The following is a 27,647-nucleotide window of genomic DNA, read 5'->3' on the forward strand; positions in this document are numbered from 1 at the left end:
CCTTGCAAAAGTTCTTCTCTTTTTCCTTTTTTGTTTTTCCATTTGGAGAATTTCCAGGCTTCCATAGTAAATAATTTTCCATGTTAAAGCATTGCAAACATTTTATTTTACTTTGTGTTGCTTCTTATTTAGTTTCCTGTTCTATTTATTTGTTGATTTATGGGTTCTTGTTCATTTCTTTGCAGAATTCATGATCACATTCGCTTGCGAAGCCATAAGCGTGCATTGGTTGTATCTTGGCATAGTGACTTAGTGCTTTCTTAGAAGTTTGTATATCCATGTCTCTGTTCTGGTGGAAACCTCATGATCGATTGCAACCATGGTACACATCTCCATTGATATGCCTCTGTCTCATACATTATTTACATCATCTCTAAATCTGTTCGTGCCTACTACTATAGAGATAAGTAAAATGGGTCTTTTGCTAGCTTCTGTAAATACCCCCCTCCCCACATGTTTATGCTTATACAGTACATATTAGCTTACAGTGTGAGTGTTCCCTGTCTGTACTAAGTAAACATCCCAAACCATTTAGGTATTATAAGTTCAATGTGTGCAACAAATTGGCAACCATTGATCCACAATTGCCAAATGTTGCCTGTTCCTGTTTCAGATCATGGTTTCCGATTACTGATTTTAAAAAACATATCAGTTAGAAGATGCTTATGGGTAGAATCCACCACTGTCCTAATTTATTCTTTGTCCACTTTGCCTCTTGGATTTTGTGTATGTCATAAATCACGTAGAATGATGCATTAAAGTGGTTGTAAACCCACTTTTGAAAAAAAAAAAATAGCACCTGCAAGACAAAGGCATAATAAGCTAGTATGCATAGCATACTAGCTCTTTGCACGTATGCGCAGGAGTGACGTCATTGCGGCTCCGACCAATAACAGCGCCGGACCTGCGATACCCTGAAGCAACTCCGGGACGACATGACGCTGGCCAGTACTGTGTCTGGCACCGCAGCGGGGGCTTCGATCCCAGGTGAGTATTAACTCACCTGGGATCGAAGCCCCCGCTGCGGTGCCAGACACAGTACTGGCCAGCGTCATGTCGTCCCGGAGTTGCTTCAGGGTATCGCAGGTCCGGCGCTGTGATTGGTCGGAGCCGCAATGACGTCACTCCTGCGCATACGTGCGGGACCCGCCAGTCACGGCATGACCTCCTTTAGAAATGATACGATCGCCGTTTTTAAAGTACTCCTGCACCGTTGACTACTGCGCATGTGCCGTAGACATCTGCGCCCGTCTCTAAGGTTTCCGAGATATTTCCAGTACCTACAGGTAAGCCTTAATCTAGGCTTACCTGTAGGTAAAAGTAGTTGTACAGGGTGTACAACCACTTTAAGAATGCGGTTTCATGGCAGGTGGGAATATGAGCCATACACTTCCTGAGAAAATCTCCAAGACTATAAAAAGCCAAGGGAGGTTTCAGGCCAGCAAAGTTTTCTCATTACCGATTTAATCGTTTTAAATGGACTGATCCTGTAAAGGCTAGAATGGAGTCCATCTGTTTCAGTCAGATTGCCTAACTGACATCAATAATTGTCATTGTTGAACATACAAGCAAAATATCTTAGTATATTGTCATTTCTTTCAAGGATAAGGGGGATATCTTTGAAGACAATAGAAGAGGGCAAAGTTATAAAGTTGTAATGTTTTATTATGGTCAGACAGATGAGAAAACACGTCAGTGGTTTTAATATGCTTTATATGTACAGTATTTTTTTAATACTTGAAAGAACAAGCAGGGTCATTTGATTTGACCACTTGCCGGCCAGCCGTCGTCATTATACTGCAGCAGGTTGTCACGATCCCACAAACCGTCGTAGCTGTACGTCGGTCCCTTCAAGCGGGATAGCAGGCGCACGTGCGCCCGCTGCACTGCGGGGGTGCAGATGCATGTGGTTGGTGGTCGCAATGGCCGCTGGCCACGCGCGATCGCAAACACGAGGGGCAAAACAGGGACGTGTGTGTGTAAACACACACGTCCCTGTTCTGTGACGAGAGGAAAGGCAGATTGTGAGTTTCTACAAGCTAGGAATCGCGATCTGTCAATTCCTCCAGTCACTTCCATCCCCCATACAGTTAGAACACACACTAGGGAACACAGTTAACCCCTTGACTGCCCCCTAGTGTTAACCCCTTCCAGGCCAGTGACATTTACACAGCACTGATCGCTGTATAAATGCCAATGGTCCCAAAATTATGTCAAAAGTGTCCGATGTGCCTGCCATAATGTCGCAGTCCCAATAAAATTTGCGAATCACCGTCATTGCTAGTAAAAAATAATAATAATAAAAATGCCATAAATCTATCCCCTATTTTGTAGATGCTATAACTTTTTGCGCAAACCAATCTTGTTATGATTTTTATTACCAAAAATATGTATAAGAATACATATTGCTTTAAAAAAAAAATTATTGGGGATATTTATTATAGCAAAAAGGTACAAAATATTGTGTTTTTTTTTCAAAATAGTTGCTATTTTTTTACTTATAGCGCAAAAAATAAAAACAGCAGAGATGATCAAATACCACCAAAAGAAAGCTCTATTTGTGGGAAAAAAAGGGCGTCCATTTTGTTTTTGTACAACGTTACGCGACCACGCAATTGTCAGTTAAAACGACGCAGTGCCGTATCGCAAAAAATTGCCCAGTCAGTGAGCAGCCAAATCTTCTGTGGCTGAAGTGGTTAAACTACATTGTACAGGATTGTTATTTCCTTCATTGCCCCTACATCTGTATACATTATGCGCCTGCTATCTCATTTGTTGCCAAAGCTAAAAACTGATGCAGATGCACAAAAGATGTACAGTGGCTACAATATAGTGGTCTGCAGGGATGCTAGTCTTAAATCAACTATAATTACATCCCTTTATCTAGCTTGCTGTACACGGGCTGAACAGGGACTTGCTTGGACAATTTAGAGATTTAGCATTTAGGGCAGCTGCATCTTAATCATATCTGGTCATAAGAACAGGAAGAAGTGGCCACGCAGGGCGTTGGGGATGTCTGCATTGTACCCCTTTATTTAAAGGGGATGAAGGCGGTGGAGGAGGAAGGCAAAAGTAGGATATAAGTTATGGATGGAGTAAAATAACAAATCAAATGGGGAAAAGAAAAATACATTGAAAAAAAAATTGTTAATTAAAAGAAGGAATGTGGAATCTTGAAATAGGTTGTGTCTGTAAGTGGGAGAATTGTAAAACATGTCAAAATTTGTGAAATTTAGTCTGGATGGACAAATACTACATAAGGCTTCCAGATTTTAAGGAATACACTTTTCTTCTCTTTTTAATCAATTGGGAAGCCTTTGTCCGACCAAATTCACATCGGAATTCCGACGGAATTTCATCAGAGGAAAAGAGAACATGTTCTCTATGTAAACTGAATTTTCGATGGAATTACTCCGATGGGGCATACACACGGTTGGAATTTCCGATGGAAAAAGTCCGTCTGACATTTTCCATCTGAAAATTCCGATCGTGTGTACGAGGCATAAGGAGCATAATGTTGATTTTAAACAGCATATGCTTTCTTTTGGTTGTCTGTGAGGAGGGAAAGGTCAGTTTATGCTGTGCTTTGTTAAAGGAAAGCTGTAGTGAGGAAGTATGGAGGCTGCCATTGATCATTGATGATCTTGTGAATCTGCTAGTTTGCTGTTTTTCAAGCTTATTCAAATGTTTCAATATTTTCTAAGTCAATTATGCACCCAAGTTTGCAGATTAAAGAGATGTGGCTTCACTCTGATTTTCCTGATCTACATGCTTGTTGCTGGCCATTTTTTAGAAATACTAAAGCCAGAGACAGACAGGCAGTGGGTATATTAAGAAACAAATCAGAAATGGCAGCCTCACTATTTTCCTCAATATAGAGATTTTATTTGGTGCTGCAAGTCAAGCCATGAATCTAAGAGCTGAGGACTAAAGAGCAGAATCTGGTCAGTTTTCTGTAGTTCCACCAAATGCAGAGCATTGCATCCTCAGCATTGCACCCTTAATATGTAAAAAGTGTGTGAGAATCAGATTCTGCATAATATAACTTTCTGTGCTCTTTGTAATGCATTAAAGTGCATTCCTGAAACGTGATTTAATATTTGATATGATTTAAAGCTGCTTATACTTACCTTTAGTTTCACTACTCCAGCATTCCCAAAGTTAAAGCGGTAGTAAACCGCCGAAAAGAAAAAAACCCCAAAAAAACCTGCAAGACAATAGCATAATGTGCTAGCATGCATTGCATACTAGCACATTGTGAGATACTTACCTTAGAACAAAGCTCCCGCCTCTTGCCCAGTCACCGCTGAAGGGGCTGACATGTTCCCTCTGCGTTTCCTCCGGGTTGGTGGGATCCAGCGTAGTGAGTGGCCAGAGCCGGCGATGATGTCACTCCTGTGCATGCGAGCAGGAGTCCATTCGGGCAAGTTCCGGCACAAGACGCCACTTCAAACCGTGAAGGTTTAGGAGATATTCATTTTACCTACAGGTAAGCCTTACTGGGTAGGTAAAAATGACCAAGCGGCAATACAACTGCTTTAAGAAAAATACCTAATACGTGTGGACATAAAGAGCTTGTGACTTATTCCCCTTCCTTCCATGATGCAGCACTGGTTGCTTGAATGACCAGTCGCCAGACACCAGCAGTGTCGCTTGGAGAAGAAAGAGAGCCGTGGGTGACCTCTGACCAGAGTTATTTGGAGCTTATACATGGCTTCTCCAGGCAAACAGAGCATGAATGGGCAAAGCACAGAGCCATTTTGACTGACCACACCAGTAATAATGTTATTGCACAACCACTTTAATGCTGGCCAAACACATAACAATAATTTAATTATTATTTGTTTAAAATGATCTGTTGCTCAAAAATGACCATCGTATAAACAAAGAACAAGGTTTAATACCAAAAATCACCTATGTCCATAGGTTTCTAAATTATGTGATTCGTTTATCAAAACTATGAGTATATTAAAGCTGAACTCCAGCCTTATCTTCAGTTTTGTACAGATTCTTCATTTGATCTGAAATTGCTGGGTCTGATTTCACTGCACATTGTGAGCTTCTTACCATGTGCTTTAGAAGCTGCAGATAGAGCGTGCTTCATTTCCTGGCCGGAGGACATCCAGCATCGTTGAGGCATTTTTTATCAGCCTTACTGTGACTGACCCAGCTTCTTCATTCCTTTGTTTTAGTTATTTCAATTATGGAGTCTCAGCATTACCTAGGGCAATTTGCATGCAAATACAGCCTGCCTAAGAATTCCCACTACTCCAGAATAACTTCAACCCATTAAAGTGAAGCCACACTCCTCAATATTGACCTGTTGTTCAATGGTCCCATGTTCCTTGCTAGTGCTGGCATCTTCTACCGGGCTTCCTCCAGGGGAGGGTTATTGTTAGATTAATGATTATGGTTGGGGGAGTTGGGGTGACCTTAGGGAGAAATCTGTTCTGTACCAGGGAACCTTCCCTGCAAGAAAACCTGCCCTGAAAGCTACCAGCATCAGGCTTTTGAATTCTAAAAAAATAAATACTGTACTAATGCAGCAACCTTAGGCTTAGATAACAATGACCATCAGGTTCCCCTTCTATGGCTAAGTACATATCATACAGAAGGCACAATCCTGAAGCCTATAAAATGTGCTGGTTCTATTGTTTCACCAACAAAGGAGCTTGTCTTTTCATGCCTGATTGCATCTTTACCTACTGTTGCTTATAAGCTCACATTGCTATGTTTGCTTTAAAGTAAATACATAACCACGGTCATTATCTGAGAGATGATGCTTGTTAAAAGAGATTTGCTGTTTACTGTTTTCTATCATTATCCAGTTTCTTAGTAGATTGGAAATACTTTTTTCTTCTTCCATACCATCAGCCTCACACCTTTATATGTACCAACATCTATCAAACCATTAGCCATTCATTAAGACCTGAGAGTTTTCTTGTTGTCCATGCTTTCCTCACTGGTAACCTAGGTTTATATTGCCTGATTCGTCTATTTGGAGGAATATGCCTCACTTTCTGCCCCACTGATGGTGGCCATTAAGACAGGAAATGAGGAAAAATCTCTCAAACAAGGACCTGTCTTACCTGTTTTAGTGACATTTACCTAACAAAGATCATAGATATCAAGCCCACTTTAATTGCTCTAAGTTTACTGACAGATTATGCACAGATTTTATCTAATGCATGTAGGTTAGCTGCAGATAGCAACAGAATTATGGCTATGACAGAAGTCTAGGTGCCTTAGACTTAGAGTAAAATCTGCAAGTAGACATTTTTCTTCAATCTCAGAACATCACAAAAAATACAATGGTAAGAATATACATTTCCAATAATAAGTTGGTAACTGTCACTAGTTTTTTTGAGAAGGTAGAGTTCGAAAGTGCCTCAAAGTTCGGAGTAATTCTTAGAATTTGATTCTTGCTGCGAAATAAGTGTGCCTATGTGTGCTCTGTGTTTCATGTAATGCATGTTATTGTGTATGGGTATTGTGGTTTCAAATTGACATGATGAAGGTATAGACAATAATTATGTATTGTATGCTTTTTTGTTGTTAAATGCTTCATTAGCGCAGACTCTATTAATGTCTGTCCTAAAAAAAATCAGCTAACCAATATTGTTAAGCAAGGGATAACAGAGCTCAAAGTTAAGCCGCAAAATCGTTATAGAGCATCAGAAACCTAGAGTGATGATAATTATTATGTGAAAAGAAGCTGGTCTACCAGGACCTCCTGTCTGGTGGTTCCATACTATTGAAATTAGTGTTTGTAACCATTAAGTTTTTTTTTCCTGTGCTATGCCAACAGGGGGAGATTCTCAGCAAATGTCAAGTGCCCTTCGGCAAACCAAGGACAGAAGCACTGTGAGTAACAAATCTAATACCTTCTTTTTGGAAGACTTCATTTTAGAGAGCTGCCACATTTAATAGGAACAGGCTAAAGGCATGCAAACCAGGGCAACCTGGCATTCTCAGTTAACCCAGATCAAATTGCTAGGTGCTAGATTAAAGCCTGGTACACACTATGAGTTTTTTTTTTCATTCAAGCCAAAAAACGATCAGCTCTAGTTGGAGCTTCTGTACTATGCAAAGTTAGTATAGCGATCTCCCCTGCTGAGCTGTTGTGTGCTGACAGGGGGACAGTCCCCCCCTATAACACTCCGATCAGCGCTCTCCTCCATAGGCAGAGAATATTGATTGGGAGTCTGTCGGCTGCTGGTTTTCCAGCATGCTCGTCTGACAGAAGCTGGCCAAACAGCCAGCTTCTGTCTGACAGGATGACATACACATGGGCCGAATGTTGGCCTTTTTTTTTTAACCAGCCAATGTCTCCAGACATACGGCTCGTGTGTACAGGGCTTAAGAATACTGTCAGGTGTTATTAGTTAAGTTGGCCATACATCATACAATTTTCTTTTTCAATTTCCTTTAGCTATACCTTTGTGTAGTAACGACCTACCTGATTTCATACAAATTGAAAGTGTTTAGGTTTGATCTTATATGATATGTTTTTTGTAAAGCTAAAGGAAAATTGTACAAGAAAATTGGATAATGTATAGCCATCCTTAATGTGTCCCCACTGGGGAGATTTCCTGGTAATTGTTTGTGCAGTTATTGAAAGTAATAGAAAAAAAGCATGACATTAGACACCCTATCATGATCCTACGGGGTAAAAATGACCGCACCAGCCAAGCAGATACTGGCTGGAAAAAGCGCCCAGAGGCGATTCAGTTCGCATGCGTTGCGCTATACAAGTCATTCATTCATTCATTAATTGGTCCATTGCATGGATGGGCAGAGACACATAGAAACACAATAATGTGTAATGTTAGTTTGACAATACTCAGTGGCATGAAAACAGTGTTAGGAGAAAAGAGTTTTCTGATTTATAAAGAGTGTTCTGGCTCTAAATACCCTTCTTTTGTGCAGTTTTCTGTTATTAAAAAAAAGAAACAGTACTTCCAGGCACAAAGAAACATGTTGCTCTTTCAAAAAGTTGAAATGTTCACAGAACTTTATAGGACTAAATCAGCAGAGATGATGAACTAGCTGAGAACAGGTATTTATAGAATGCCAACAGTTTATGCAGCACTTTACATATTTATTGTACATTCACATCAGTCTCTGCCCTCAAGGAGCTTACCATCTAAGGTCCCTAACTCACATTCATACTAAGGCCTATTTAGACAGGAACCATTTAACCTACCCATGCGATCCGATTCTGGTGCGGACCAAAAAAAGTGTCCTGTGCGAGTTTGGTTCCAATGCGATGCAAATTCATCCATACTGTCTGTATGGCTGATACCGCTTTGCACGGACATCGCAAATGATTTGCACTGCAGTGCAGTGTGAATCACATGTGATCTCGCACAGCGCATCAGTGTGAACCCAGCCTAAAGGAAATTAAGTTACAGTGGCTCAAGCACTTGCTGTAGTGGCCTAGTTTACTAGGAATACATTTATTGTTTTTCCAAGATGGTTGGAAAAGTGATTTTACAGTGTTGTAATTACTTTATCTTTGGTACTTTGTTTAGGATGGGGTGATTAAAAGTCCGGAAAAACGCTCATCGTTGCCCAGACCTTCTTCTCTTCATCCCACCAGGAAGATCATCCCTATAGATAAGGAAGAGAACTCTATATCCACCAGCACTTCGGTGTCTTCTTCAGTGAGACGCACCACCAGTATGTTCACCAGTGTTTACTTTTAATCTCAGAGTGGGGAAGGGCTGGGACCTCTCTTATGCCACGTCCACATGATCTGAAATTCCGACAAGAAATGTCTGATGTGAGCTTTTGGTCGGACATTCTGATCGTGTGTATGCTCCATTGAACTTTTGCTGTCGGAATTTCCGCCAACAAAAGACTGCGAGCAGGTTCTCTATTTTTCAGACGGAAAAAGTTCCTATTGGAAAATCTAATCGTCTGTATGCAATTCCGATGCGCAAAAAAAACATGCATGCTCAGATTCAAGCAGAAGAGCCAAACTGCCTATTGAACTTAATTGATCTCGGCTCGTCGTAAGTCTTGTACGTCACTGCGTTCTTGACGGTCGGAATTTCCACGGTTTTCTTGATGAAATTTCTGATCGTGTGTACGCGGCATTAGGTGTCTATTTCCATATATGTCCCTGTTGGAAGGATTCTCCTCTCTGCCTGTGTACATTCCAGGATTGGAAGTGAGGGGAAATCTCCCTAACAGAAGGTCTCTAATTCTTCTCCACTCTTCCCTAAAATACTAGACCTCAAGTTCTACTTAATTGTGTATTAACCCATATCAACCAATCAGAAATAATTTATTACTGCACTTTTCCCAAAATGAACAGAACAGTCAGTTTCATCAGCTGCTGTGTTTTTTTTTCTCATCAGTGTTAAATTTGATAGTTTCATTACTTATCAAAATTATTGTAATAATTAAATAGATTGTATGCACTGCATGATACTAACAAAGTTTTCTGTACGATTGTAGTGGGACTGTAGAGTAATGAAAAATTGCGGTGCCACTCCACAAGTTTTATAATGTTATGTGCTAGGCAGTGCCAGGACAAGGTCAATCGGTGCCCAGAGCGAAGATAATAAAGTACACCCCTCCCCTTGCGTGGATGCAGAGCTCCCCCCTTCTCCCACCCACCAGTACACAAAGCTCAGCCCTCCTCCTGCCTCCCAGTATAGCTTTCCCCCAACCATAGCCCCCCAGGAACAGAGGTCCCCCTCTTCCAAGTGCAGAGCTACCCCACCTCGTAGCACCCCCAATATACAGATCTGCCCCACCTCCTAGCACCCCCAATACACAGGGCTCTCCCACCTCCCAGCACCCCTAATACACAGATCTCCTCCCACCTTCTAGCACCCCCCATACACAGAACTCCCCCAACCTCCTAGCACCTCCTAATACACAGAGCTCCCCTCACCTCCTAGCACCTTTTAATGCACATAGTTCCCCTACCTCCTAGCACCCAAAATACATAGAACTCCCCCCACCTTCTAGCTTCCCCCATACACAAAGCTCATAGCACCCCAAAATCACAGAGTTCCTCCCACCTTCTAGCACCCCCCCAGTACACAGAGCCCCCCCCATCTCCTAGAACCCCCACTACACAGAGCTCCCCCCACCTTCTAGCCCCCCAATACACAGAACTTCCCCCTCCTTATGGCAGCTGCCCAGTACACAGAGCTCTACCCTCCTCCTGGGGCCACCCAGTACAGCGCTACTGCAGAGCTCTCCATGCCTAGTCTCCTGGCAGCTGCTCCTCCTAAACTGAGGAGGTGCTGTCACTTGAGGTGCACTGTGTCATATGTAAACACAGAATCTCCACAGGAAGCTGCTTCTGTGTTTACAAGTGATAATGGCTGGTGAGGAGCAGAGAGTTAGTGCCGGAGGTGGCAGTACAGAGTATCAGCACGCTCTGGATGGAAAAAATCCCTGCTGACAGTAGAGAGAGGGGAGCTCCCAGTGCATGCCCCCTCCCCCCACACACACACTGCACAGTTAGCACCCGGGACAGGTGCCCCCTCTGCTTCCCATCATCCCGGGCCCTAGTGCTAGGCGATTAATACATTTTTTGAGGTAGAGCTGTGGCTTTAGCCCTCGGTGAAGTCTGATTCTTCTGCATGATACTATTGTTGAGTCATCTATACAGATAGTGAGACTTATAGAGTGGGACCACAGAAGAGCAAATAAGCTGAAATAACAAAGCAGAAGGGTATTGAGAATAAGAAAATGTTGTTTATGGGAAAGATGAGGGGAGCTGAACGAAAAGGTAAAAAGGAAGCTGGGGAAGAAGAGGAGTGTAGTGAAGGAGAGCCATAAAGAAAACCAACTGTTTCCTTAGCAAAAAATAACCAACTTGCAAGGAATACACAATAATTCCCATGATTTGTTTCTCTTTTAGAAAAATATGTTGGGATCTAGAAAGTTTAGCCCCTCTTTAGGTCGTAAGTATTGGGGCGCCTGCCTTTACATGAACATGAACTTTAATGACACTCTTAGTCCGTAGGGTTCAATATTGAGTTGGCCCATCTTTGCAGCTATAACAGCTTCAACTCTTTTGGGAAGGCTGTCCACAAGGTTTAGAACTGTGTCTATGGGAACGTTTGAGCATTCTTCCAGAAGCGCATTTGTGAGGTCAGGCACTGATGTTGGATGAGAAGGCATGGAATTAAAGTTCATATGCATAGGCGTGCGCAAGGGGTGTGCCAGATGTGCCTGGGCACACCCTAATCACCCTATGCAGTGCAGATGTCCCCTGATGATATTTCACCAAACCCCACAATGAGGCTCCTAAAACTTTGTAAAAAATAATAATAAAAAAATACAAAAAAATAAAACACTACTGACACGTCCACTGCCCTACTAACACTGTCTATGTTTTAATACATTTAAAAAAAAAAATTTACATTCATTTATAAGAGTGTGTATATATTATGCATACATACATACATACATATATACATACACACGCGTGTTTGAGCTTTGGGGTGCACACCCTAATGCACACCAATGTTCATATGCGTGTAAAGGCAAGTGTCCCAATTCTTTTGCCAATATAGTGTATTTAGCTTGTTATGATTCCTGTATATGTAAGGCCTCCTTTGTGTTTTGTGAAACACAATATAACTTGAGAAGTGCACCTGGTTTTTATCTGCATTAAAATTACAGGTCTTAGTGATATGGGAGTTAGTTGTCGAAACTGCATTGAAATTATTGAGTGCCATGGGAGATAGCTGTTGGAACTACATTATGGTAGATTTACACCACCAACATTACATACCAGGGTCTATAATTATTCTCTACTGAATAGTAAAATTATTTTTATTTAAAACATTCCTTCCTAGTACTTTTCTTAAAAGCTCCTGTAATAAGGATTTAGAATTGTTCATTACCATCTAAGATGAACTTCATAAGTCTTAATAAACTTTTTAATGTTTAGTTACTGATAGAAATTAGAACCATTGCCCAGACTGTGTCCAATCTTTATTCAGGATCTGAGCCAATCTGGAGTCGAACAGGAAAGAGTGGAACATCTACACCAACCACACCTGGATCTACAGCTATTACTCCAGGAACACCACCAAGCTATGCTTCAAGAACTCCAGGCACACCAGGAACACCAAGTTATTCACGCACACCACGCACTCCAGGAACTCCAAAATCTGCCATGTACGTTCATTCAGATAAGAAAGTGGCTATTCTTCGAACACCTCCCAAATCCCCAGCCACATTGAAACAAATGCGTGTAATGAACCTGCCACTACCTGACCTGAAGAATATCAAGTCTAAGATTGGATCCACAGACAACATTAGGTATCAGCCTAAAGGAGGACAGGTAAAAGCTTCTATTCTGTAGACCAAAATACTGTGTTAACACCATAAAGGGAAATGTAAACACAATCATTAAGGCCCCTTTCACACTGAAGCGGTTTGCAGGCGCTATTGCGCTAAAAATAGTGCCTACAAACCGACCCTAAACAGCGGCTGTTGTTTCTCCAGTTTGAAAGCCCAAGGGTTTTCACACTGGAGCGGTGCGATAGCAGGACCTCTCCAAAAGTCCTGCTAGCAGCATCTTTGGAGCGGTGAGAGGAGCGGTGAGAGGAGTGGTGAGAGGAGCGGTGAGAGGAGCGGTGTGTTTACCGCTCCCCCACTGCTCCTTCCCATTGAAAGCAGAGGCACATTGCGGGGGAGGTATTTACCCTTTTACAGCCTCTAGCGGGGGTTAAAACTGCACCGCTAGCGGCCAAATAGCGCCGCAATTCTGACAGGATATCGCAGATAAAAATAGCGGCGCTTTACCACCACCGCACCTCCCGCCCAGTGTGAAAGGGGCCTAAAAGAAACGCGAGGGAATTAAATAAAGCAAACAAACATACATACTCACCTAGATGGCTGCAGCATCGATTAATTGCTGCAGCTGTCCCCTGCCGTCTCTACACTGAGAACTGAGCAATAAAATACCGCAGATCACTGAGTTCTCGGGTCCACTCTGAGCAGTCACTGTCAAGGCTCTGCCCCTCCAGCATTCACTGGAGCACTGGACTGTGGAGCGTGCAGGAGTGGCTGGCCTAAGCTCTCAGCAGCACACTGAGAGGCTGAGCCAGCAGCTGGTCAGGCATCTGGGCAGATCCAGGCATTATTGTCAGGATCCCTGCAGAGCCTGGACTGGCTCTGTGACATAAAGTCCACTGTTAGCTAAATCAGGGTCACAGGAGTGCAGAACTAAATGCACTCACATGAGAGGTACGGCCAAAAGAGATTTGGCCATACTTCTCCTTTAAAATCTCATATAGTCTTTAAGACACGATTGCAATTTAAAAATACATTTTAATATTGCTAAATCTACAGCTTTCTTTAAGATAATACCCAGTGCCACTGCCATGAAAGTCCTTGTGCATGCAGTCCCTGTTATAGAGTGACAATGCTCTGTCCCTGTCTTTCAGTTGTTCTCTTGCATTGTCAACCTGTCACACAATCTCCTTTTGCAGACCAAATACAGCTTTGCACATTGAACGCACATGGCCCAATGTTGTCATTATCTGGAAATTTTCTCTGAGAAATGAGCAGTTGCCAGAGTGCATGTTTGTAGACAGAAAAAGGCTGCAGATAAAACATGCTGTTATGCAACAAAGAATGAAAAAATATGAAAATTGCATATATTTACAAAACTGGCAATTGTTTATGGCACACAAACCATAGCAAACTAAAATTATTTGGTTAGTGTTTACATCTACTTTATTATAGTGGAACGGCATCCTATTAAATTACTTTCAGCTTATAAAATCATTTTTTGCTTTCTCAACAGGAACCAACAATAAACAATTTCCTAGAATCCGTAAAACCTCACTTTTTACTTCCTGTTAACAGTGATTAAATGTACTCATGCAAGAAAATATACTTAGTAATATAGTATAGTCCAAATCCAATAACCAGATTACTGGCCTGACAATCTTGCTAGTTTAATAATAGTTTGCATATCCAGCATGACTAATTGAAAAAGATTGTCTGGAGTGGCATTGTTCAAGTATAGAGAGTAGTATATGTTATTTATTTAAGTGTAAAGTGTTACTAAACCCAGGACCCTGCATTCACTATAGCTGGTCTCCCACAGTACACAGAACATGGAAAATGCAATTATTTTAGTAAATATAAACTGCTAAATACCTTTTCTCATCAGCAGTATAAAGGCAGTCTTGTGACTTCTATGAGTGTCCAGTTAAAGCCTGTAGGAGGAATTTTTATTCTGCACTGACTGTCCTATCAGGATCCAGAACCCCTGACACTTTATTTGGACAGTCCTGATGGCCCTGTGCTGATCACATGCATCCTCCTAAGAAAAAAAAAAAAACTCTAGCAATATACACCAAACTGAGCATGTGTAGCCTGTCCCCTGGCTGTATTATCAGGAAATATAGTGGGGACAGTGGAAGGAGGAGAGGATCAGAAAAGACAGGATCAAACAGCCTTTTTACACAATGCAGATGATAAACCCCTTAGGTTCCACAGTGAGTGTAACAAGCATGCTTTACTGCATAGACACACTGGCCCAGATTCTCAAAGGGCTTACGACGGCGCTACGCAATGTGCGCCGTCGTAAGTCCTAATCTGGGCCGTCGTATCTATGCGACTGATTCTTAGAATCAGTTACGCATAGATAACCATTAGATCCGATAGGCGTAAGGCTCTTACGCTGTCGGATCTTAAGTGCAATTTTTTTTTTCGCCACTAGGTGTCGCCTCCATCGTTTTCCCGATCGAGTATGCAAATTAGCAAAATATGCGAATTCCCGAACGTACGCGCGGTCGACGCAGTGAAGATACAACGTTTACGTTAGATTTGCGACGCGTAAAGTTGCCCCTGCTATATGAGGGGCAACCAATGTTAAGTATGGCCGTCATTCCCGCGTCGAAATTTAGAAATTTACGTCGTTTACGTAAGTCGTCCGTGAATGGGGCTGGACGCCATTTACGTTCACGTCTAAACCAATGACGTCCTTGCGAAGTCATTTAGCGCAATGCACGTCGGGAAATTTTAGGGACGGCGCATGCGCAGTACGTTCGGCACGGGAACGCGCCTAATTTAAATGATCCACGCCCCCTACCCGGATCATTTGAATTAGGCGGGCTTGCGCCAGGGGATTTAGGCTACGCCGCCGCAACTTTACAGGCAAGTGCTTTGTGAATCAAGCACTTGCCCGTAACACTTGCGGCGGCGTAACGTAAATGAGATACGTTACGCCGCCGCAGAGATGCGGCGATCTACGAGAATCTGCCCCATTGATTTTACTGGGGTGGGTTTAGTAACACATTAGATGCAGTTTTACCTATTTATTCTCATTGAATAGGCTGTTTTCAGAGGATTCATAATGATTATGTTTTTACAGTCATCAAAGCGTAACATTTGTATTATTATTTGCACTGACCTGCAATGCAAAAAAAACTCTTAGGGCTCTTTCACACGGAGCGGATCCGTATTGATCCGCTCCGTTAGCCCGTTTGGCTCAGCGGGGATTCCTCCGTTAATCCCCGCTGAGCTGTCGTCGGACAGGGCGGTCCCCGCACACATTGCAGAGACCGCCCTGTCTCTCCTCCGCTCTCCCCTATGGGGATTCGAATGAATACGGACCGTGTGTCCGTATTCATCCGTTCCTCCGGACGGAAGAAAAATAGGGTTTTCTTCCGTCCGCAAAAGCGGATCTTTGCGGACGCGGATGGTTGCGGACGTTAGCGGATGCATCATCCGCTAACGTCTGCAATCCCATAGGGATACATTACAAGTCCGTAAACGGACTTGTAATAAACGGACCGTTTGTCCGTGCGTGTGAAAGGGCCCTAAGTCACAAAGATATAAGGTACAGTAGCAGCATAGTTTTCAGAGCTTTGTTATATCACTTGGGCACACTTACTCTGCCTCCTATTCCTTTTAGGTTAAGATCTTAAGTGAGAAGATTGATTTTAGTGCTACTCAATCTCGTTGTGGCTCCAAGGATAACATCAGTCATAGTGCTGGGGGAGGTCAAGTAAGTAAGGGCACATTTTATGATGGGATCTCCTCCGCCACTTCCTTGGTGCTCCTTGCAAGATCCTCAAAGGTTCTACCCTCATCTGTGCCTCACCTAACCTGTCAGCACTTGGTCTGTTCTATGTGTCTGTCTACTGAATGTTCACTTCTGTAACAAATTCCCAGAGCTTTGTTCACTTGAGCAGCTAATCTGGTGCCACATAGTTTAGTAATATAAAACCAATGGGATCCAGTACTTGTAGGACAAAACATTTGTGTCCTATGTCTGCAAATGAGCATCCAGAGCCAAAAGATCTCGATTCTTGCTCTTGTCATGGGCTCTACTTGGCCAAGCAAAAGCCTTTTCTCTGGAGTCCAACACTACCAGGATAGTTGTTATAGTGCTTAGTTAGTGTAATGGATACCACTTTGCAGGTTAAGTACTATAGATGTCTTCTTGTAAACTTAGCTTATGCCCTTTTTTCAACATTTATCTCTGTGTTGGGCAGCTTTGGGCAGTATTTGGCACACTCAGCACATTTCAGGCAGCATGGTGATAATATCATGTGATAGAGATATTAAAATACCTGGAACGTAATTTTTTTTATAATAGGCACAGTAGATCAACCAAACTGTGTCTGCAAAAAATGTTGTAGCAGCAACAACTATTTTATTGGCTTGATTGCAAATAAAATTAAAGATTAAAATAAAATTAATACAGGACAATAAATCCCAATGAGCATACAACTAGAGCCCAGCTGTGACCATCCATTTTGGCTGCTTGAACTTAACCACTCCTTGGTGCTTTACTAATGTTTTTTGATTATAGTAGCAAGTGTTACCTGCAGTAGATGCTTGCTGCACCACTGACCTGTCTATCCTCACTGCCTTTGAAGCATGAAACATCTTTTACAAAAGCTCTTTTCCAGCTTCCTCAACAACTTTTCTGGTGAAGGGTTTGTATATTCTCTATATTTTATAATATTATGCGTTTTTTGCAGATCCACATTGTAACTAAGAAGATTGACCTTAGCCATATCACATCCAAGTGTGGATCTCTAAGGAACATACGCCACAGGCCAGGTAAACACAATTGTAATAATATTAACATGCTAACTAACCCTCCATATGTGTAAATCATATAATGGTTTGTTCATATTTCTTTGTATATAAAGCTCACCAAATCCTTGACCAAATATTATTCAGAGTTCTTGGAGATTTTACACAATTTTAATGTTCACCACCTAACTACCGTAATTAGAATATTGGGTGTGGCGTTTTAGTATTATTTCCAAACATTCAGCAAAGTTCATTGCACATGATAAAACATCTAATGCCCTGTACACACGATCGGTTCATCCGATGAAAACGGTCTGATGGATTTTCACATCAGATATCCGATGAAGCTGACTTTCATCAGTCTTGCCTACACACCATCAGTTAAAAGACTGATCGTGTCAGAACGCGGTGACGTTAAACACAACGACGTGCTGAGAAAAATGAAGTCCAATGCTTCCGAGCATGCGTCGACTTGATTCTGAGCATGCGTTAATTTTAACCAATGGATTTCCCCACAGACAATCGTTTTTTTCTATCGTTTTTTTAACCATCAGATAATTTTAAAACAGGTTCTAAGTTTTTTCACCGATGGGAAAAAAATGATGGGGCCCACACACGATCGGTTCGTCTGATGAAAACGGTCCATCAGACCGTTTTCATCAGACGAACCGATCGTGTGTATGCGGCATAACAGGCCCTGATGGGGGCCTGTCCAATGTTAAAAAACACAATACAATCCCATACACCCAACTCCATACCCACAGTTGATCCAGAGGAAGGCAAAAAAAACAGCAGCATGATAAAAAACACAATACAATCCCATACACCCAACTCCATACCCACAGTTGATCCAGAGGAAGGCAAAAAAAACAGCAGAGCATGATCCAATTTGCTACAGCAGGGGAAAAAATTCCTTCCTGATCCCCTGAGAGGCAATCGGATTTACCCTGGATCAACTTTACCTATAAATGTTCATGCTGTTTTGCTTACTACCATAATCGTATTTACCCCTTGGGCTTCTTCTCATGAAAATTACATAAAGATGATACTCCAGATCTATATGAATCCCTTTTTTGTTGGTAACTGAAAATGCTTTAGAGTTACTGGTTCTAAAAAGAAGTTAAAGTCAGTGAATAGCTTGTCAATCAGTCATCATACTGGCAACATGCTTGGTTCCTGGTTCCCTCCCTGATGATTTATCTCATTAGCAGATGGGGAGATGTCTTTTTTGAGACTTCAGAAAGCTGTGTTAGTAGACACATTACAATGCAGTGATCAGCAGTTTTATAAAAACAAATTCTGTTCAGCTGGTAGGAATTTTGACTTGTGGCTAAACAAAACACTTAAAGTGGTTGTAAACCCTCACATATACCCAGTGAAGTGAACAGCCTCAGATAATACACAGAGATTAAACAAATCCTCCTACATAGGTTTTACTTCTTTATCTGCAGTCTCCCCTTCTCTACACCCTTTCAAAAGTGCAGATTGTGTTAACAATCTCTCTTCATCTGTCAGCAGCACAGAGAAGAGGGCAGAGAGACTGCAGTTACAGTGCGTGAGAGCTAATTGGAGGAAAGGAACACACACCCCTCCACACAGCAGAATAATGGTGTTGTGAATAGACAAGCTTCGTTCTGAGCTTTCCATCCTGATACAAATTTATTTCATGTGTCGGGAAAACTTCTCAGAAGTGACTCATGCTGATAACAGAGGAGCAAAGCACCAGAAAGAAACAACATTTAGAGCGTTGGAGAGAGATAAGTAAACACTGAAGATTTACACTCACCGGTCACTTTATTAGTTACACCTGTTCAATTGCTTGGTAACACAAATTTCTAACCGGCCAATCAAATTGCAGCCAATCAAAACATTTAGGCATCTATATGTGGTGACGACAACTTTCTAAAGTTTAAATCGAGCATCAGAATTGGGAAGAAAGGGGATTTAAGTGACTTTGAATGTGGCATGGTTGTTGGTCGAGACGGGCTGGTCTGAGTATTTCAAAAACTGCTGATCTACTGGGATTTTCAGGGAAACAATCTCTAGAGTTTGCAGAGAATGGTCCAAAAAAGAGAAAATATCCAGTGAGCGGCAATTGTGTGGATGAAAATGCCTGGTTGATGTCAGAGGAGAATAGGCAGACTGGTTCTAGATCAGGGGTCTCAAAATGGCGGCTCTCCAGCTGTTGCAAAACTACAAATCCCATGAGGCATTGCAAGGCTGACAGCATAACTCCCACAGGAAGAGGCATTATGGGACTTGTACAATTTGTACAATTTGCACAGGCTCACTAAAATTTAACAAAATAATATTGGAAAAATGTTGCCTGGTCTCATATGTCTCGATTTAAGCTGCAACATTCAGATGGTTTGGCGTAAACAACATGAAATCATAGATCCATCCTGACTTGTATCCACGGTTCAGGCTGGTGGTGGAGGTGTAATGGTGTTGGGGATATTTTCTTGGCACACTTGTATCCCTTAGTACCAATTGAACTCCACAGCCTACCTGAGTATTGTTGCTGACCATGTCCATCCCTTTATGACTACAGTGTACCCATCTTCGGATGGCTACTTACAGCAAAGGATTAGGATAGGAAGCACCATGTTACAAAGCTCAAATCATGTCAAACTGGATTCTTGAACGTGGCAGTGTTCACTGTACTCCAATGGCCTTCACAGTCACCAGATCTCAATCCAATAGAGCACCTATGGGGTGTCGTGGAAAGGGAGATTTGCATCACGGATGTGCAGCCAACAAATCTGCAGCAACTATGAGACGCTATCATGTCAATATGGACCAAAATCTCTGAGGAATGTTTCCAACAACTTCGTTAAATCTATGGCACAAATAATTAAATCGGATCTCCGCCGAAAAAAATATTAAAAGCCAGCAGCTACAAATACTGCAGCTGCTGACTTTTAATATTTGGACACTTACCTGTCCTGGAGTCCAGCGCCGTCGGCAGCAAAGGACGAGCGATCGCTCGTCACTCCGCTGCCCCCACCGCCATCCTCGGTGACGGAACCAGGAAGTGAAGCATTGCGGCTTCACTGCCCGGTTCCCTATGGCGCGTCGTGTGCGCCGCACTCACTGGTTCCCGCTGTGTTCTGGGAGCCGTGTGTTTCCCAGAACACAACGGGGGGGACGGGGTCTGACGTCCTGCCCGCAGTCTACCCGCAGACTGTGTGGCCGGAAGTGGGTGCAAATACCTGTCTTTAGACATTTATCTGCACCCCCTACCCCCTGAAAGGTGTCAAATGTGACACCGGAGGGGGGGAAGGTTCCGATGAGCGGAAGTTCCACTTTAGGGTGGAGCTCCGCTTTAAGGTAGTTCTGAAGGAAAAAGGGGGTCCAACACGGTACTAGCAAGGTGTACCTAATAAAGTGGCATATATTTACTGAAATCATTTGTGTAGTTTTAAAGAAAATAATATGTGCATAAACTCTACATTTTGGAGATCTTACATGTGGATAAACATATCCATCAGACCAGATCTCTGCTTCAGCCAGTACTTGTTTCACAATATAGGCAAATATTGTTCAAGAAAATAAAAACAAGTGCTAACGACCCAGAATCTCCATACTTTCTGTTAAGTAGTGGATGGGCTTGTTAATGAAACATTGTTGCAAAGTTGGATCATTTGTGTTGTTTACACAGAAAGAGGATTAGGGACATTACAAGTATCTCAAGCAATAATTGCAACTTGTGGGTACTTCCAAGCCCAGGAGTCTTGTCTGTTTAAAAAAAAAATCCGTTTTCAGACATGCTTAAAAATCATTTTTGGAAACATTGAATAAACTAGTCATTTGAATAGTAAGGTGGTTCTAAAACTTGAAACCCCAATGTGGTTTTATAGTAAGACAGAGAGTAATGATGATATGTATGAACCAATAAAACAGAGCTGTATTTAAAGTGGCCACAGGAGACCAGTTTATTTTGCTCATTGATTCCTACCAGAAGATGAGATAAGCATTTACATGACTGACAGATCACAAGATCAGTATCTGACATCTGACATTTGATCTGTGTGTTGGAGGAATTTTGTTTGAAAGACAGTTGGCGGGCTTACTGACATATACTGAATAGGATTAAGAGCAGAAATCTTGACGACTGCTACTTAGCAGTTTAAAAAAACACATTGCAGTTTGTTTTGTATTTATTACATTTTAATAAAATCCCACTGGAAACCAGTTCCAAAAACAAGTATCACTGAGCTAGTCAAGATAATAAGCTTCTACATGCTAATCTGGGACCTTCTCTAGTTCATTCCTTTTTAACGATAACTCCAGATATTACATTCATAATAGAGCCCATGCTTTCTGTTTCCCTGACCCAAAAAATGTATATAGGAGTTTACTGTGACGACTTGCTTTAACCGCTTCAGCCCCGGAAGATTTTACCCCCTTCCTGACCAGAGCACTTTTTACAAGTGTCAATGCGTCGCTTGACAATTGACAACTGACAATTGTGCGGTCGTGTGATGCTGTACCCAAACAAAATTTGTATCCTTTTTTTCCCCACAAATATAGCTTTCTTTTTGTGTTATTTGATCACCTCTGCGGTTTTTATTTTTTGCACTATAAATTCTGAATTTGGTCTTAAGCTGGCTATATAGTAGTAGAATTTTGTTAAAAAATTGTTATTTAAAGTGGTTGTAAACCCTTACAGACCACTTTGACCTACAGGGAAGCCTAGATTAAGGCTTACATGTAGGTCTAAGAAATATCTCCTTAAAGCGGAGGTTCACCCAAAAATCCACTTTTTGACATTAGCTGTAGCATACTGCTAACATCTGCAGTATGCTGTTTTTTTTTTCTTGTACTTATCGTTATATGAGCCTTTGTTATCCGAGCTGGGAATCCTGCGGGGAATGGGCGTTTCTAAGCGAAGAGGAGTTGATTGACGGCTGCTAAGGCACGTCACGCTTTCCGAAAAAAACCAAAGTCACACTCGGGCGTTTACGGCGCCTGCGCCGGCCGTGTAGAGCTGACTGCGCAGGCGCCGCAAACACCCGAGTGTGACTTCGGGTATTTTTGGAAGGCGTGACGCGCTTTAGCAGCCGTCAATCAACTCCTCTTCGCTTAGGAACGCCTATACCCGGAAGTAATCCCCCGCTCTGAGCCGGATAACAAGGGCTCGTATAACGATAAGTACAAAAAAAACCAGCATACTGCAGATGTTAGAAGTATGCTGGAGGGATGTAGCTAATGTAAGAAAGTTTATTTTTGGGTGAAGCCCCACTTTAACCTACACAGTTAAGGAGATTTTTCCAAGAAAGACAGCACCGATGTCTACGGCGAATGCATCCTAGACAACGGCGTGCAGGCGCACTGAGCGTGCCGCTACTAACGGCATGATGTGCGGGAGTGACGTCATTGCTGCTCCAGCAAGTCACAGTGCCGGAACAGGGATACCCGGTATCATGAAAAGCGGGTTTATTAAAGAATAAAGTTGCACTTACAATTATAAAGGCAATCAAGCGCGGTGTATATGAAAAGAAGCGGCGTCTCCTCTGAGCCGTCTCCCATCTGCTGAGCTCCGTGTAGCGTGACGCTACACGGAGCTCAGCAGATGGGAGACGGCTCAGAGGAGACGCCGCTTCTTTTCATATACACCGTGCTTGATTGCCTTTATAATTGTAAGTGCAACTTTATTCTTTAATAAACCCGCTTTTCATTACGGTATTACACTATGGGGTTCCCCCTTATTTCTTATTTCATGAGAGTTTGAATCCGGTATACACCCATTGGAGCGAGATTATTTTGGATTGGTTCCTTCAGCACACTCACCTGGATACAGTCTGCCCGGGAAGACTTTAAATATCCCTGCGGCTGTTATGACCACTATAATGGTGGTCATACATTTGTGGTAAGGAGACTACGATACACGAGTTGGTGTCCTTTTGGTGGTGGAATTCTGTTCATACGAATTTTCATTTTTGCTACAGATCACTCTATATGAACTTCACTTTTATTTATTTCTGTGGATCAATATTTTTGGACGTTGTTTTCATTTTCCACATGCAATCTATCATGTCACATGTATGCTGATCAATTATTATCACATGTATGCTGATTCATTTGATTTTTATCATATGCACAGCGCTGTACCTTGTTTTTATATTTTGTTCTTACTTTGGGTATCTTAGAGTATTGGTACTGGCAGCTTTTTTCCACATACACGTGTGGTCCTTTTTCATTATTATTTTTATTCATTAGTAGCGCACTGTTTTTCCTCCTTTGGAGGGAAGCTTTTTGTTAAAAGCAAACAAAATTTGCTTTTAGCAAGAGAAGTGTCTCCTTAGTGTCTGTATCTTATCACCTAGTCTTATGATTGTTCTTGTTGCAGGTGGTGGAAACGTGAGGATTGAGAGTGTTAAACTAGACTTCAAGGAGAAGGCCCAGGCAAAGATTGGCTCTCTAGATAATGCCCATCATATTCCCGGAGGGGGCAATATAAAGGTAAAAGAACAGATTATATTAGCATTTTAGTATAATATGTTGTGTAAATCACTTGAATTATAAACAACAACAAAATAAAACTATTCTGATGGAAAGGAGTTGGAGTTTAAAGTTTAAGGCCCCGTACACACGACCGAGTTTCTCGGCAGAATTCAGCCAGAAACTCGATCGGAGCCGTATTCTGCCGAGAAACCCGGTGGTGTGTACACTTTTGGCCGAGGAAGCCGACGAGGATCTCGTCGGGCCAAATAGAGAACATGTTCTCTGTTTCCTCGTTAGTCAATGAGGAAACTTGGCTCGCCGAGATCCTCGGCGGCTTCACAAGGAACTCGACGAGCAAAACGATGTGTTTTGCCCGTCGAGTTCCTCGGACGTGTGTACGGGGCCTAAGAAGAAGCCACGTAACCTGACAAAACTGGTACAACTCAAGTATGCTAGGGCATTTCACAATCCTGGAAGCATTCCAGAGGCATCCTGTTAAGTGGGCAAGTAGAAATCTTTAGATAACTACAGCATACAAGCAGTAGACCTGGCGTTGGTAAATTTAATATGTAAGCTTAAGGGAAGTGGTATATAGATTATTAAAGATAATTCTATATACTTGCTGATAGATGTAACTTATGCAGTTGGAGAAGTATTCATTCTAGCAGCATTTATTATGGGCCTTACTAATCTAAATATACAAAATAAAAAATAAGAACAAGATTTATTATTTCACTTTGTGAACTTAGCAGAAAACATTCTCTGTTAGTGGTCTCACAAGTGATGTAGGTTACATACAAAAAAATAGGTTAGAGCCCATAGCATGTGTTACTTTATATGCAATGATAATGAAAAGATAAGTTATCTTAGTAAAGTGGTACCTCTTAAAACATTTCAGTAGTGTTTGCAAAGACGTTTTTTTTTTTTTTTTTACTAATTTCTAGCCCCTTTGCAGTACCAACAAGTACATATGCTACTGCTGAAAACAATTATTTTGTGTCGTTGATTTGCTGTAGTCTAAATAGGCATGTTTCATTTGAAAGGGAATTTTCTCTAATGATAATAAATACACACAACCGTTTTTAATGTCATGGAAAAAACTATGTTTTTCTCGACGTGATTCTTGTCAAGCCTGCCCACGATCATGAAAAAAAATGCTGAAGGGCAAATTGCGGTGACATACAACACGTACGATGGCACTATAAAGGGGAAGTTCCATTCGAATGGCGCCACCCTTTGGGCGGCTTTTTCTGATTTTGTGTTAGTAAAAGTTTGATGAGAGACAATTCGCGCTTTTCAGTCTTTGTGCTTTTCAGTCTGTTACAGCGTGACAAATTTGCTATCTCCATTACAAATGCTAGTTTTACCAGAATGAGTGCTCCCGTCTCATAACTTGCTTCTGAGCATGCACGCTTTTTTTACAACGTTAAAGCCTACACACGACCGTTTTTCACGACGTGAAAAATGACGAGAAAAATTAGAGCATGTTCTAAATTTTTAATGCCCATTTTCCACGCTGAGAAAAATGCTCTGATCGTTTTTAACCTCCCTGGCGGTCTTCCCGAGACTGACACGGGGTTAGATTTTCTTGCTACTATCGGTAACCCCGTGTCAGTCACGGGCTTGCCTCGCTAGATCCACAGGCACTTTTTACTTACCTTGTCCCTGGATCCAGCGATGCCACCGCGCTGTGTGAGCGAGCGGGACCTCGCTCGATTCACACAGTGCCTCCGTGTGACGCCGATCTCCGTTCCCTGCGACGTTACGACGCACGGGGACGGAGAACGGCGCCAAATTCAAAAACGTAAACAAACACTATACACACAGTATACTGTAATCTTATAGATTACAGTACTGTATGTAAAAAAAACACACCCCCCCTGTCCCTAGTGGTCTGCCCAGTGTCCTGCATGTCATTTTATATAATAAAAACCTTTTTTTCTCCCTGCAAACTGTAGATTGTCCATAGCAACCAAAAGTGTCCCTTTATGTCAAAAATAGTTTTAGATCAGCTAAAAAACAGCGATAATAAATTATAATCACTTGCAGAATTGTGCGATAGCGATTTGTGGGGAAATTCGTCATAAAAAAATAAAAGTAATGACAGCGACAATTCTGCAACTGAGCAAATTTCAGTGATTTTGATTTGATTACATTATTGAATAATTTTTATTATAATTATATTATTATTTGTTATAATTATTTATAATTATTTATTATATTATAATTTCTAATTTTGTTTTTAAAAAAATGTAATACACGGGATGCCTATTAGAATCTTGTTTGGTCAGATTTAAGTGAGTTATTTCTAAAAATTACAGACCTACAATATAAAACGCCAAATTTCCTTGCAAATAATGGTACCGCTTTTAGCATGTTTTTTCTGAAAGAATCATACCGCCAGGGAGGTTAATGACCAATTTAAAAAATTGAATTTTTCCCTTCATGAAAAACGGTCGTGTTCAGCCTAGTGAATTTGGTAAAAATTCACTTTGCAAACAATAACCAATCACAAGTAAGGAAAAATAATGTATTTTCTCCTTCACATGATTTGATGATAGAAGTCACCTCATTCACTAAGCTAAAGGAAAATTCCCTTATACAGTGAACAGTCAATTTATTTTACTAAATCAACCTCTATGTGTCTGTTTCCTCCAATGTAGCCTTAGGTACCTTGTCACTGTAAACCCAACTTTGCATAAGAATGTCAGAACAGGGTATACTTGAGGTTTTATAGCAATGTAAGTGAGACTTCTTGTGTACCTCTCCTTTAAAATAAAACTGTAATTGGGATACAAACAGCAGTACACTTACATAATATGAGGTTAGTGCACTTTCAAATCAGCTTACCATAGTCAGCGGAACTAAATACTTCTATCCTTTACAGACAAGTAAGCTGCCATCTCAACCTCTGTTTCATCTGCAGTTGCCATGGTTCTGCACATGTGATAAGCTATGATACCAGCCATGTGATGGCTTGACAGTTCATTTGAGAGCTGACTTAAGCAGCCAAGTAACTGTGATGGTTAAAATCAGTGGCTTTAGTTTTGCTTTAAAACCTAAGTTTATCTAACAATCAAAATAGAAAAATCCCCATAAGGGGCATACCTTAAAGTTAATATGATGTGTCCCTTTTGTTGATTCTTCTCTTTAAGTATAAATCTTCCTCTGGTTCCCCCCATCCCCCTCTATGCTCTGCCTGTTTAGCGGGAGTTAATGCAGCTAAGGGGCTGTCAGGAGCTCCTCTCATCAAGAGAGCTTGAACATGCCTGTCCTTTCTTGCCAGATCTGCCATTGCTAGAAGCCATACTACAACCTCTATGAATGACATATAATCTCTGAATGTAGGGAGTGAAGCTATCAATCATTCATTCTTCCCCATTTAGAGATCTTGTGTCATTCATAGAAGCTGTAGTATAGTTTCTATAAATTACAGATCTGGCAGGAAACAGCAGGCATAGTCAAGCTCCCTTGATGAGGGCTCCTGACCGCCCTTTAGCTGTATTGGCCTTGGCTGCACTGGAAAATCACAGTGAAGGGGTGTGGGAAGGGTAGGACAGAAGAAGAGTTCTACTGAGGCCAAGTACACACGAGAGGATCTATCCGCTGGAATTGATCTGCGGATCAGTTCCAGAGGATAGATCCGCTGGTGTGTACAACCCAGCGGATCTGTTTCCGCTGATTTTTTTTCCCCTGGGATGGATTTCAAGCAGATAAAAATTTGAAGACATGCTTTCAAATCTATCCGCTTGAATCCATCCCAATGGATTGATCCGCTGGTCTGTACAGACTCACCGGATCAATCCGTCCGAATGGATCCCCCGCATGCGTCGTAATGATTCGACGCATGCGTGGAATTCCTTATATGACCGCGTCGCGCACGTCGCCGCGTCATCATCACGGCGACGGCGCGACGCGTCATCGCGATGGGATTTCGGCGTGGATTTCGATCCTATGGTGAGTACACTCCATCGGATCCAAATCCGCGAAAATCCTCGAGAGGATTTATCCGTGGAAACGGTCCGTTGGACCGTATCCACGGATAAATCCTCTCGTGTGTACTAGGCCTGAAAGGAGAAGAATAAACACAAGTGACACATCGTGTAAGTTATGTCGCTTGTGCTGATCTTTCTGTTTGTATGTTTAGCTAAACC

The 27,647-nt window shown here is 41.8% G+C and overlaps 1 protein-coding gene across 18 annotated transcripts in view; it reads left to right on the plus strand.

The window, feature by feature from the left end:
* Positions 1-27,647, plus strand: part of MAP2 (microtubule associated protein 2) — a 272,088-nt gene that overhangs the window by 238,775 nt on the left and 5,666 nt on the right. For 13 of the 18 annotated variants that reach the window (XM_040357425.1, XM_040357427.1, XM_040357439.1 and 10 more), the window contains 6 exons: positions 6,809-6,864; positions 8,535-8,682; positions 11,979-12,322; positions 15,914-16,006; positions 16,989-17,070; positions 23,399-23,511. In XM_040357425.1, the coding sequence (XP_040213359.1) occupies positions 6,809-6,864; positions 8,535-8,682; positions 11,979-12,322; positions 15,914-16,006; positions 16,989-17,070; positions 23,399-23,511 (836 nt within the window). Of the gene's footprint in view, positions 1-185; positions 323-6,808; positions 6,865-8,534; positions 8,683-11,978; positions 12,323-15,913; positions 16,007-16,988; positions 17,071-23,398; positions 23,512-27,647 lie in introns of those variants that run through there. The other 5 variants (XM_040357430.1, XM_040357432.1, XM_040357442.1 and 2 more) reach the window with 2 other exon arrangements.

Source organism: Rana temporaria, chromosome 6 (genome assembly GCF_905171775.1).
Source record: "Rana temporaria chromosome 6, aRanTem1.1, whole genome shotgun sequence".
NCBI classification, from domain to species: Eukaryota; Metazoa; Chordata; class Amphibia; order Anura; family Ranidae; genus Rana; species Rana temporaria.